General features: G+C 47.2%; 1 protein-coding gene across 1 annotated transcript in view; it reads right to left on the minus strand.

The window, feature by feature from the left end:
- Positions 1 to 632: 632 nt before the first annotated feature.
- The window catches only part of LOC144767551 (uncharacterized), a 31,868-nt gene continuing 19,048 nt past the window's right edge, over positions 633 to 13,452 (minus strand). Inside the window, 4 exon segments of the mRNA XM_078650973.1 lie at positions 633 to 809; positions 812 to 838; positions 841 to 1,008; positions 4,008 to 4,133. Coding sequence (XP_078507099.1) covers positions 766 to 809; positions 812 to 838; positions 841 to 1,008; positions 4,008 to 4,133 — 365 coding nt within the window. The 3' untranslated portion in view covers positions 633 to 765.

A 13,452-nucleotide genomic window follows, 5' to 3' on the forward strand; every position in this document is an offset into this window, starting at 1 on the left:
AGTATCTGTGCCCTTAAGGAGCTGCACTCTCCTTTACACCAACTCCATCTTTCTTCTCCGCATGTAGTCTCCGATGTCGTGAAAGAGATTGTTTTGCAGTGAAACTCTTCTCACACTCAGTACAATTAAAAGGCCTCTCTCCTGTGTGTGTTCTCTGGTGTTGTATTAGAGTTGTGCTCAGAGTGAAACTCTTTTCACAGACCGTGCACTTGAAGGGTCTTACACCTCTGTGTATTCGTAGGTGTTGTATGAGGGATGGTTTCAAAGTAAAACTCTTATCACACTCAGTGCAGTTAAAAGGTCTCACTCCTGTGTGAATTCTTTGGTGTTGTAACAGAGCTGTCTTATCAATAAAACATTTCTCACAGTTTGTGCAGTGAAAGGGCCTAATCCCTTTGTGAATTTTTAGATGCCGTAATAGAGGAGATTTATCAGTGAAACATTTTGCACACTCGGTGCAGCTAAAGGGCCGCACTCCTGTGTGTATTCTTTGGTGTTGTGTAAGAGCTGTTCTCAACCTAAAACTCTTTTCACACTCCGTGCACTTGAAGGGCTTCACTCCAGTGTGTATCTGTTGGTGTCTTAGAAGATCTCCCTTTGCAGTAAACCTCTTCCCACATTCTGTGCAGGGAAATGGCCTCACTCCGGTGTGTGTTCTCTGATGATTTAGGAGATTTGCTTTTTTAGTAAAGCTTTTCCCACAGTCAGTGCACTGAAACGGCCTCTCTCCTGTGTGTATTCTTCTGTGAATTACGAGATCAGACTTTAGAGTAAAGCGTTTTTCACAGTCTGTGCAGGGAAAGGGTCTCAGCCCTTTGTCGGGTCTCTGATGTGCCGCAAAAAAGATCTTAGTCCTATATGCCTTCTCCCACTCACTGCTGGTCAAGCGTCTTTCTGTTGTCTGGAGATCGTGTTGTTGATTTAGGATGAAATTGTCAGTAAACGTCTTACACTCCGTGGATGTACTGGTCTCTCCCCTGTTCACACTTCTTTCTTCTGACTGGAAGGCTGCTGAATGAAAAGAAATGTAAAAAAACAGGGAAATAGTTTACATAAACGAGCACCGATGTGTGATATTACATCTCAGTGGTTGGCAGTACTGCTACAGGAATGTTTTGCATGTTACAATGAGAGACAGTACCAAGGATTCCTTTGATACACAAATATTGGACACTCAGGTAATGTCAGATAGATAACAGACTCTTGTCGCTCATGAGACATACTTATGTCAGTCATGTGACAGACCCACATTAGTCAAATGAAGGACGCATGTTGGACATCCATGTGGTATGCCATGTTATGCAGATTTGTAGACGGCACTGTTCTGGCCCTGAGAAGGTTCGAGTCTAACCAAACCTATGGACTAGTGGGAGTACTCGAAAAGTCAGGTCTTCATCTTATTGTTGCATTCAAGAAGTGAGGGGAGGTTCTTATGTGTAGTGACAGGTCCTTCCACACTTTACGAGTGAAGTAGGAGAAGGTGTGACTGACAGATATGGTTTTTCGTGTCTGTGGGATTTGAGCAAGGAGTGCGGACGAGCAGAGGTGTCTGGAAGGTTTCTTTGAGCAGATGTAATTGTTGAGGCATGCTGGGCCAGTGCGATGTAATGCTTTGAAAGTGTGGGTGAGGAGTTTGAATTGTGTTCGTTTGTGTATGGAAAACGAGAGGGGGTCCTTCAGGTGAGGAATGATGTGAGTTCGGCATGGGAGCTTGAGCGTAACTGGCCTTAGAGTTCTGAATAGTCTGCAGGCCTCTGTGAGTTTTTTGTTGATCCTGGCATAGAGGATGTTCTCGTAGTTCAGCTTGCTTGTCACCAGGGTGTGCATGACGGTTTTGCTGCTGCTGATTGAGAGCCGTTCAAAAATCATCTTCAGCATCTTCAGGGTATGGAAGCATGAGGTTGTGACGGCATTGACTTGAGCTGTCATGTTGAGTTTGCTGTCGATGACAAGCCAGAGGTTCTTGGTGTGGATGGTGGGGGTGAGTGTCAGTCCAAAAACTATTGCCCACCACGGAAAGCCCCCTGGTGAAGTGCTCTTCACGAAGATCATGATTTCAGTCTTGTCAGCTTTAGACAACCGGACTTCATCCAGTGGGTGATTTCAGTCATTCTGGTCTGTGAGGGAGGGCTTGAGATGTGTGTTGTTGGCATAGGAGAGGATGTTGGGAGAGTGGATGATGCTGGCTAAAGAGATCATTTCTGCGTTGCAGAGGGTCAGGCTCAGGGAGGATCCTCGCAGAACTTTGCAGATGAGGTCACCTGCATCCGAGGTATCAGGCTAATTGCCTGCGTCCATCCAATCAGGAAAGAGCAGATCCATCAGATTGTGTGTCCTTAGATTTCAATGTTGTGCAGGCTTTGGATGAGGAAGGGGTAGGAGACTGTGCCAAATGCTGCAGAGTGTTCCAGGAGAATGAGGCCGCCATGTTTCCTCCATCCAGAGTCATGCGGATGTCATCTGTGGCAGCGATGATGGCAGCTTCTGTGCTGTTGTTGGGTCTGAAATTAGACTGAGTGATGTTGAGAAGTTTGTGGTCGTTGAGGTATTCAGTGAGGAGTTTGTTGATGATTTTCTCAAAGATCTTGGGCGGGAACAGTAGCAGGGAGATTGGTCTTCAGTTGGTAAGCATTGACGGGGCAGTGCGGGGTTCCATCAGCAGTGGGAGGACCAGTGCCTATTTCCAAGCATCTGGGAAGGTCGTGGAAGAGGAGGAAGCCTTCAGAATGAGTGTGAGCATGGTGCTGATGGAATGCAGTACTCTGGAGATGTTGTGGTGGGGGCAGGGTTCTGATGGGGCTCCCGAGTTGATTGACTTCACGCTGGGAGCAGTTCTTATGGGGTGATGGCGAGCAGAAGTTATTTGGATGAGATCGGGAGGCCTTTGGAGAGATCTGTCTGGTACATTTGAGGGTTAAAGTTGCTGTAGATAGTGGTGATTTTGTTGCTGAAGAACTGAACGAGTGTTGCAGAGGTCCTGCGAAGGGGTGATTGAGTTGGAGGCAGCCGCCTGTGAGGTCAAATCCTTCACAACGGTGAACATTTCTTTGCTTCTGTTGGTGCTGGTATTGATGCGATCCACCGGAGCGGCACGTTTGGTGGTCTAGTTCCTTTGGTGGACTTGTCTCAAGGTGGATTTGAAAGGTGCTCCTGTCTACATTGTCCTGGCTCGTTCTTCATTTGCTCTCCAGTTGTTTGCAGTGGTGATTCATCCGTCTGAGTGTTCGTGTACCAAGTGTCCTGGGGTCTGGATCTTGCTGTGCTGCTGTGTTTGGGGTGAAGGCGGGAGTGTCAGTGCAGGAGGTGACAGATGTACAACATTGGGCAGTGGTATGACACTCATGTTGGACAGTGAGAAAGACATGTGACAGATCCATGACAGTCATGTGAGAGACCCATGTCAGATTTGCAACAGAATGTCAGATATGAGACAGGCCCATGTCAGTTCTGAGTTAGACCCATGTTGGGCAAGTGACAGACCCAAGTCTGCACTTTTAAAAGTAGACAGAGATCCCCTTAAAGGTAGGTGCAGTGAGTGATTGCACCGGCCAACAAGGGGACCCCTAGGAGTCCATGGCGCCCATTTCCCCCTCCAGAGGCCTGCTCTCAGGAGGCGCACTGTCAGCACACCTCCTGACAGCTTCTTTGCCTGTGCGCCTGCGTCCCATGCAAACGAGAGAACACACTCTGGTGATAGCATTGGCACTATATTGGCGCAAGCACTATCTGTATTACAAAAAGGGCAGCACAAACGTCTGTGGCCCCTTCAGTAATACCAAAGTGCCCCAGGGCACGTAAAGTGGGCAACCATGTTCATTGTGCCCCTGGGACACTTTCCATAATACGACCCTGTAAGTGTAGATGGCCAGGTGCTCGGTTGATGCACGTCTTCCCCTAATACCAGAAGTGAGGATAGGCAGACTCTTACTGGAGGCATGTGTCACTGTAATCCCAGCTGGAGCGGTCAGCCTTCGCGTGATTCTATGTAGGAAAGCATAATTTCTTACCTGGAGCACAACTGACGTTTTGTGTTTCCTCTGGCCTCGGATAGGTAGTGGGATGGCTCTCCTCCTCCTCCTCCTCCTCCTCCTCTTTAATGACGACCGAAATTATATTGGTCATCGTCCCATAGCCTAAAATGAATTCAAACCAAAAAATAATTACAACATTTACATTTCAATGTACTGTCTGCATGAATGTGAAATCTGCTGACTGACTGCATAAAGCCCCAATACTCTGCACAACTGGAACATACAACTCTAACTTGATGAGCAAAGAATGAAGGCAAAAGGAACTCTTTACACAACCCCCATAAGTGTATCTGTGCAGGTGCCGTATTATGAAAAGTGCCTTGGGGGCTCAACGGGCTTGCGCACCAGCTTTGCACGCTCCTGTGGCACTTTGGCATCACAGGAATGGCCGCAGAAGTTTGTGCGGCCCTTTCTGTAATACAGATAGCGTTGACGCACCTATAGCGCCAGTGCAATCACCAGAGGACGTTCCCTCATTTGCATGGGGGCGTGGCTTCTTGCAAATGAGGGAATCTCTTTGGCTCTGAGCCCGCGTATGATTATATACATTGGCGCGGAGGCAAAGAAGGTGTCAGGAAGGTGCTATGGCAGCTAAAGACACCCAAAAGGTGGTGCACTGTCAGTGCACCCCCAGATAGTAGCCCTCTGGCGGGTGGAAAAGGGGGTTTTATGGACCCCCAAGACATCCCCTTGCAGGCAGATGCAGTCACTCACTGCACCCACCTGCACGGTGGTCTCTAAAAGTGTAGGCGGGTTGCTGCCTGTCCAGTGAAACACGGGGGCTGCTTCAAAGCTGCGCTGTATTTCACTTGAATGTGCAGCGCCCAGGGCAGAGTTTGCAGCTACCCCGGAGGGGGGGTGGGGGCGTGCAGCGCATTGAACATAAGACGGCGCACTTTCCCGGGTTGCACCTGGCACAACTTTTAAAAGCTGCGCCCGGCACTAACAGAGAAAATGCACCAAATTTAAAAAAGCGTCCCCAGGTCTTCATGGGCATCTTGGCTATGAAGCAGACTCCTAAAAGTACAAGCTTCTCTTCCTCCTTAACGATGGATTGACACACTCATCTCTCTCCCAAGTGTACCTACAAAGTCCAACCTTCTCTTCCTCCTGAACGATGGATTGACACACTCATCTCTCTCCCAAGTGTACCTACAAAGTCCAACCTTCTCTTCCCCCTGAACGATGGACTGACACACTCATCTCTCTCCCAAGTGTACCTACAATGTCCACCCTTCTCTTCCTCCAGAACGATGGATTGACACACTCATTTCTCACCTCCTAAGCGTGGCATGAGTTACAGTCAATAAGTGTCTACCGCAATGTTGTGATGCATCCAGTGTTCAATCAGATTGACGCTATTGTTAATTGCAGCCTGATCTTGGTTTGTATCTTTAGTTTATTTGATTTGTTGTACGGGTGTCAGCTGAGGAGTTAGATTGTAGGGATTGGATATGTTTTTCCGATGCGGATTCACCCGCTCGTCTTTAAACCAGCGGCCGCCACATCCCTCACCCTCTCTAGTAAGACAGAGGTACCCAGATTGTGAAAAGTCCCAGAAACACAAACACATCAGTCGCTGGGGTGAAAATTATACTCTTTCTGGGGTTGTTTTGAGCAGAAGTTTGAATCATAGTTGGAGGCCTGACAAACACCTGTCTCATCTGAATTACGCCCCTACCCAGCAGTAACAGCAGACAACAGGGTGGAAAGCAAAACACTTACAATTTGTTTAAATATTTAAATGGAAGATAGCTTGTCACACCCCTTTCTACCTGATAATCTGTATATATTGCACCGGTAGAGTTCAAAGCAGGGGAGCCAAAACCAACTGACACCGAAGTACATTAAACTGATTAAATGTGTTTGCAAGAAATTTCAAACTTGTATTAATGTAATATGTTTTGTGAAAATAAAGACATGTACTATCCATGTCTCATAACTCAAGTGACCTCTGAGTTCTGTGATCTTGCAAAACCACTTGCCCTTCAGCCTCATTCATCTGTTGCACAAGGGAAGTCCTTGGTGACTTGTAATATGTTTATAATTACAGCAGAGGATACTTCATCCTGTTTTTAGGTCTCGCCTAGACCGCGCTTTCGCTGTCTCTTCGAGACATGCAGTATCTAGGGTAAGGGATTGAAAAAACGCCCATCTTTTTCACTGGTTCCTATTGCTGTCCTTTAGAAATGCTGTCTTTTCATTGGAGAATACACTTAATAGTCCCTGCTTTTAGAATTTTGTATCCTCCCATGAGGACTGGCACTCTTACACATGCTCTTACTGCTCAGTTTATTTATACTTAGACAGAACTCTTTTTTTTGATTGGGCTGTGTCTTTGCTCCTTAAGTGTTCTGTTTACTTGTGCAATTAAACTTCCTTTTGCTTAATTTGCTTGTGGTGGGGTCCCAGAGCCTCCCCCTGACTCCTCCCACAGCACTACTCCAGACCCCGGCACCCCTCTGAGGCCGTTGATGTTTTCCTTACAACACTGCTTTTATGATATTTAAAAAAATGTTGCTTTTATTTATATAGCGCACTTGCTCATGGGGGGTAATTAAAGAATCCAGCAGACGGCAGACTCGATTCGGGATCCCCAGCTTCCCAGTTGGCAGCTTCCATCGCTGCGCCATATCCTTTCCTCGGCCAGGTTGCAGGTGAGGTACTATATGCGGTCAAAAAGATCCCTCAGGACACCTAGTGACAGTCTGTGGTACTGCACCCTCACAACACTGCCTGTTTTTTGCTGATGTGAGGCTTCTTGCATTGCAAATGTTTGGCCCGCATAAAGACAAGCTACATTCTTGCAGGGAACAACCAAAAAATAAGTGTTCTTTGTGAGTGCCAGAAGCACCTGTGTGCCTCTGCTTGTGCATGTCGTATGTTTGAGTAAGGGGAGTTCTTCCTGTTCGGTTATAAAGAAGCTTGCACAGCTAGTGCCCAGGCTGCACCTGTTCTGTTTTAATGACTCATTGTTCTTCTGCCTACACTGTAACTAATCTGCGTGCGAGGGGAGCTTGGAAACCACCCATGCCTATGCTCCTGCCCATGCCACCCGTGCCTATGCTACTGCCCATGGCACGTGCCTATGCTACTGCCCATGCCACCCTTGCCTATGCTACTGCCCATCCCACACATACCTATGCTCCTGCCCATCCCACACATACCTATGCTCCTGCCCATGCCACCCGTGCCTATGCTCCTGCCCATGCCACCCGTGCCTTTGCTACTGCCCGTGCCACCAGTGCCTATGCTACTGCCCATGGCACGTGCCTCTGCTACTGCCCATGCCACCCTTGCATATGCTGCTGCCCATCACACACATACCTATGCTACTGCCTGTGCCACCCGTGCCTATGCTACTGCCCATGGCACGTATACCTATGCTACTGCCCATCCCACACATACCTATGCTACTGCCATGCCACCTGTGCCTATGTTACTGCCCATCCCCCAAAAAAACTTATGCTACTTCCCATGCCACCTGTGCCTATGCTTCTGCCCATCCCAAACATACCCATGCTACTGCCCATGCCCCCATGCCTATGCTACTACCCATGCCACCCATGCCTATGCTACTGCCACATGCCACCCATGTCTATGTTACTGCCCATGCCACCCATGCCTATGTTACTGCCCGTGCCACACATACCTATGCTACTGCCCATGCCACACGTGTCCTATGCGTGAGAAACGTGTGCAGTGTTTGATCTGTGTTTGCAAAAGCCAAAATGATGGCCTTTGCCACTGCTTGTTTTATTATTGTTGCTGCGTAGCGTTGTTGTTGCTGTTCGGCCATTGTTGTTGCTTGTTATGCAATGCACTATGCTTGCAGCGCCTGGAGGTCGTGCAGAGAGCCCAGTTGGTTTAGTGGTGGCACATGAGCCCCTTCTGAGATTGTGTCCGAGGGAGGGAAGTGGTTGGGCATGGGGTAAGGGGGGCACTGCTCTCTTGCCGCCACTTTGTGGTTGGTGTGTTGTCCACCTTCATCCAGTTCCATTAGCCAAGCGTTGGCTTTGACTAGAATAATGAAGTGATTTTATTTACTTTTCCTGACATATTTTGTCAGACTCCCTGCCGGGATTAATGCATCTGATTTCAAAGGGGGTTCTGGGAAAGCAGAGCGTGCAGCAGGCGTAAAAAACAAAAAACAAATACCCACTACTATAAATGAATAAAAGTTACTGTTCTGTTTAACCTAATTCTATGGCAGTCCACGGCGGCTTCAGATTATGCTTCTCTTTCTTTACTGAAAGAACACAGCAGCCAATCAAACTTTAAATAGCATAACCCGGAAGGACTGCCCCTCCATAGTATGCACCAATCAGGTCCCCCCAAAGGTATAAATGTCCTGAACACTAATCTTCTTTCTCTTTCTTTGCTGCTGCAGCAGCGAGTTAAGTGCATTTATTTTACTATATCTAGAGTGATATGTGGTTACTATGCGAATTATTTCAAATGTATACTGTGTTTTAATGGTCACGATCAATCCGCGTTACAAGTAAATTGGTGTATTGTTGCCGATATGTATTTACTGGTGGCTTGAGTGGAGCAGGACAGACGCGTTCTGGCCGCTCGGGGAGCAGTCCCCTTTTCATTGCCACTGGATTTGTGCATGCGCAAACAGCCGTATCAGGTTTTTATTACCTATCGGCTGAGCGCACATACGCGTCTGAGGGCAGCTCAATCCCCGTCCTCAGTGAACGCCCAAGGGGGCGGATAAGCGTTGCAGGGCACTGCCCTAGAAGAAAGGGGTGGCTCCCTCCACACTTAAAGAAAATAGTTTTTCCTTGTTAGTTAGTCTCCTAGTTAGTTGGGATACAGAGTTTTGGCAAATATATTGGATATAAAAGAGATAGGCTTTGGGCCTGGAATAACTTATACTTAGGTTAGGGAGGGATTGTAGGGCCTTTTTCACCACTGGGTCCCCCCCTCTGGAACCTTCTCCACACCGCCAATAGCACGATGGCGTACTACCCCGAGGCGGTTGACCAGTGGGCAGATAATAATGACTACGTGGAATTTGAGGAGGTGCCCTATGAGCACCAGATGGAGGAGCAGTTGGTGGAAGCCCTGGATACCCACGTCCAGGGGTCTGTGAACAGGGCGCTGGTCGAAGCTTTACAACCATTTACTAAGCCCCTGGAGAACTATGGAAAGCGTAAATTTAAGGCATCTCTGGGCGAGCCATCATTTCACTCTTCAGCTGAAGTCCTTTCCCTGGTGGCGCCTAATGTCATTAAAGACCATGGCTATGGCGGGTCCCTCCCTTCTGGAATTTCAGCTCTACTGAACCCAGGGGAGGCGGAGGAGTCTCCTCCTGCTGCCCCGGACATCTCTGACTCTGAGCAGGACAGGACAGAGAAGAGCCTAAAAAGCGAACAAAGAAAGCCCAAAACTCACAATGTGAGTAGTGGCTCACCTAATAAAAACCTGCTATTCGACCCCCGAAACATTACCACCCAAGGTCTACCTAATGGGTACCGGGTGTTGAGGTAGCACACCATGTACAGTCAAACCTCAGACAGGGATCTGAGGGCGAGGTGCGTGCTACATTGAGGTCAGAATACCCTAGACCATCCTTATTGGGCAAAGTGGCGGACACGCTAGAATTGGATCCTAATATGGCTACATTTATGAAAAAGTTGCTAAAGAACAAAAAAAAAGGCTAGACGGCATGGAGAGGGTGCCAGGATAAACCACTGGATATACCTGGACCGCTCACTAAGATCCTTGATTCAGCCGTTCAGGCTAAAGATTCCAACACCCCAATAGATGCAACAGAGATGCTAGAAAGGGGGCAGAGAGCACTCTGTTTTCTTCGCAATCCAAATTGCGCTTTATCAACTGATAGGAGACGGTCATTCCTAATGCGAATTGACCCTCAATTTGCGGACATGGCTACGACGGAAGCTGGTACCCTGGCGAATGAGCTACAATTTGGTGACAAATTTGTAAAAGAGTTGGGGAAATATGTGGCGACATTCTCGGCACTAGACAAAGCCCAAAGTAACATCAAGAAGGTTTTTACCAGGGTCGGACGCTTCAGGGGTCGAGTGACCGGCCGTGGATTCAATCAGACATCCAGAAGCTTTGATCAAAGAGGACGTGGTTGAGCCCAGCAATCCAGCCTCTACCCCACTCGAAACCGTGGTGGCAGAGGCAGGCAGCACAAGGGAGGGTATTGAGGACAGAATAACAGCAGAGACGCCTCCTGCTCAGGTAAACCTGGTTCAGTGTGGAGGTCACAGTGGGAGACCAGATTGCCTTGTTTCTACACAGGTGGGAGAGTTTGACGAGCGACCCGTGGGTACTTCAGACAGTACAGGATTTACAGATTGAATGTTTTATGCGGCCCCACAACAGACCAACTTCTAAGTTTTTCCAGTGCAGAAATGTCTTTCATAGACAACGAAGTGGCGTACCTGATGAAAAAAGGGGCAATTGTAGAGACAGCCCCTCACAATCACAGTTACATCAGCACCGTATTCTTAGTTCCAAAGACGGATCAGGGGTTCAGATTAGTTTTAAACCTCAAGGAGTTCAACTCTTCAGTAGTGTATCGCTACTTCAAGATGGAGGGCATACATTTACTTTGAGATCTGCTCTTAGAAAAAGACTGGATGGTGTGTCTCGATTTAAAAGACGCGTATCTAGCGGTGCCTATTTTCCCTCCACATCAGAGGTTTCTTCAATTCCAATGGTGAACCAAATAGTACTAGTTTTCTGGCATGCCGTTCGGACTTTCATCCGCTCCTTGATGTTTCACCAAAGTCCTCAAACCAGTGGTTCAATTCTTGAGGGAGAGAGGTGTGAAACTCATCATTTGTTTAGATCACATCCTTATTATGGCACAGAATGGGAATACAGTTCTTTGACATCTAGCATGGACGACTCAACTCTTACAAGATTTGGGGTTCGTCATCAATTCAGACAACTCTATTCTGACTCCGGCACAATCAACTGAGTTTTTGGGGTTCCAGGTGAACTCAATAGTGGCACAGTTATTGCTCCCATTGAAGTAAAGAATAGCGATCAAGAAGGAGTTGAGGAGAGCACTTGCTTCTCCGACTATATCCTTGAGGACGTTAGCCCGGTTAGTAGGCCTGTTAGCCTCATCGATTCAAGCTATCTTCCCGGGTCCCCTTCACTACACGGCTCTCCAGAGGTTGAAAATTATGTATTTACACAAAGGCCTGGGCGCAGGGGTCTCCAACCTTTTCTGTACTGAGAGCTACTTATGTTCAATAAAACACATTAACAGCTACTAATATTATTAGTGCAGTATAATTTCAATTTCTTTATATGTATATTCATTCAACTAAGCAAAATCTTTCTAATTTAATAAGCTGGGCTGCACACAGGTGAGCTACTCAGAGTTAGCTCAAGAGCTACAGTAGCTTACCTGAGTATGCGGAACAGATTCTGCTTTCCGAGGAGGCTAAGACAGAAGTCTCTTGGTGGTTGGAGCACATGGACACATGGAATGGCAAGGCCATATTTGCGTCAGTGCCAGAAGTAGTGATAGAATCAGATGGGGCTGCAGAGCCCGCTGCGGCTCAGTGGAGATGGGGGGCAGATGGTCCGCGGAGGAATTGAAACTCCATATAAATTGTCTAGAGTTTTTGGCGGGCATGTTTCTCCACAGAAGGCGAGTTGCTGTATTCTCCTGCGGATGGACATTTCTCAGCAGTGAGATACATCAATCGTCTAGTTGGCACGAGGTCCTGTCTTTTTATTAGAAATGGCCATAGAATTTTGGCACTACTGCCTCCTACGTCACACCTCGGTGAGAGCGGAGTACATTCTGGGCACCTGAAATGTGGTGGCGGATTGGAACTCACGTTTCCTTCGACACTCCAGTGATTGGAAACTTCATCCCAGGGTATTCCAATAGCTAAACAACAAGTGGGGCCCTTGTTCGATTGATCTGTTTGCGTCCAGACTGAAGACGCAATTGCCTCAGTTTTATAGTTGGCGACCAGATCCTCTGGCGATCAACTCAGATGAATTTCTTCAAACGTGGATGACGGATATGCTGTATGCATTTCCTCCGTTTGTCAGTATCCAGAGAGTATTTGTGCAGATCTGTGGGCTGGAAGGTGAGGTGTTGTTGAAATCTAAGTGTTGGAGAGCACAAGCTTGGTTCCCAGCAGCGCTGACCTTGTGTTGTACTCCTCCAAAAAGTCTGCTATATATGCAGAGATATTGACGAACCCTCAGGGTCAACCGTTTTCATTAGTGGTTCAGGAACAATTGTCCATCATGGCATGGAAACTTTCAGGAGACGTTGGTAAATGCCGGGAGTTTCGCAGGAAGTAATGTTTTTCCTGTCTCAATCTTGGGCTCCCTCTACGCATAAACGATATGAATTAGCTTGGCGTAAGTGGGTTGGTTTGTGTTCTGAACGACAGGGGGATCCCGTGGGTTCCGGAATTCATATGATCGTTAATTTCCTGTCGGAGATGGCGACTAAAGTTTTGGCCTATCGGACAGTTAATAATTTAAGGTCCACCACCTCAGCCGGTCATCTTCATGTGGACGATAGGCTGGTGGGGTAGCATCCTTTGGTATGCAAGATAGTGAGAGGCATCAGATTGGTGAATCCTCCAAAACCACGATATTCACAACTGTGGGATGTAGACGTAGTTCTGTGTTTCCTCAGGAATTGGCCTTCAAATGATGGTTTGTCGCGTAAGCAACTGTCGGCGAAACTGACACTTTTGTTATGTTTAGTTTCATGCAGAGGAGTATCTGACGTGCGAGCACTGGACTTAGCAGGTAGGGTTTTCACTCCTTCGGGGGTCTTAGTTACAATCTCAAAAAACAAACTCTAAGTGTATTTCTTATCCTGTGTTTCCTCTCCATAGTAAACTGTGTATTGTACAATGATTAAAATGCTATTTGGATTGTAATTGAGAGTTTAGAAATGACGTTGCAGGACAGTTGTTGATTTCCTTATAGAGACCTTTTCGCCCAGTCACTGCAGCAAACTTAGCCGGGTGGGTCACTAGGTTTTTTAGGTCTGGCAGTTATTGACACTTTGGCTTTGGGAGCCCATTCGGTGAGAGGAGCTATGGCTTCTAAAGCTTTTGCTACAGGTTCAGGATTAGAGTACATTATGACTGCGGCAGATTGGTCTTCCAATTCTACTTTTAAGACATGTTATCATAAGCCATTTTTTGATGTGGCATCTACAGTGGGGGAGTAACTTTGTACTAGCATAATCCGAAGCGTCCGTGGACTGCCATAGAATAAAAAGAATTCTAGCTAATGCGTCAAGAATTTTCAATTCTATTAAGGACACGGAGGCGAGGATTAACCCACCCTAGAAACATTAATATTCAATATGTGATATGGATTGTTCATATTGGAAATTGTGATTTCATGCATTGTTCTGTATAAGGATGTTGGGTTTCTT

The sequence above is a fragment of the Lissotriton helveticus genome, chromosome 1_1 (genome assembly GCF_964261635.1).
Source record: "Lissotriton helveticus chromosome 1_1, aLisHel1.1, whole genome shotgun sequence".
Lineage (NCBI taxonomy): Eukaryota > Metazoa > Chordata > Amphibia > Caudata > Salamandridae > Lissotriton > Lissotriton helveticus.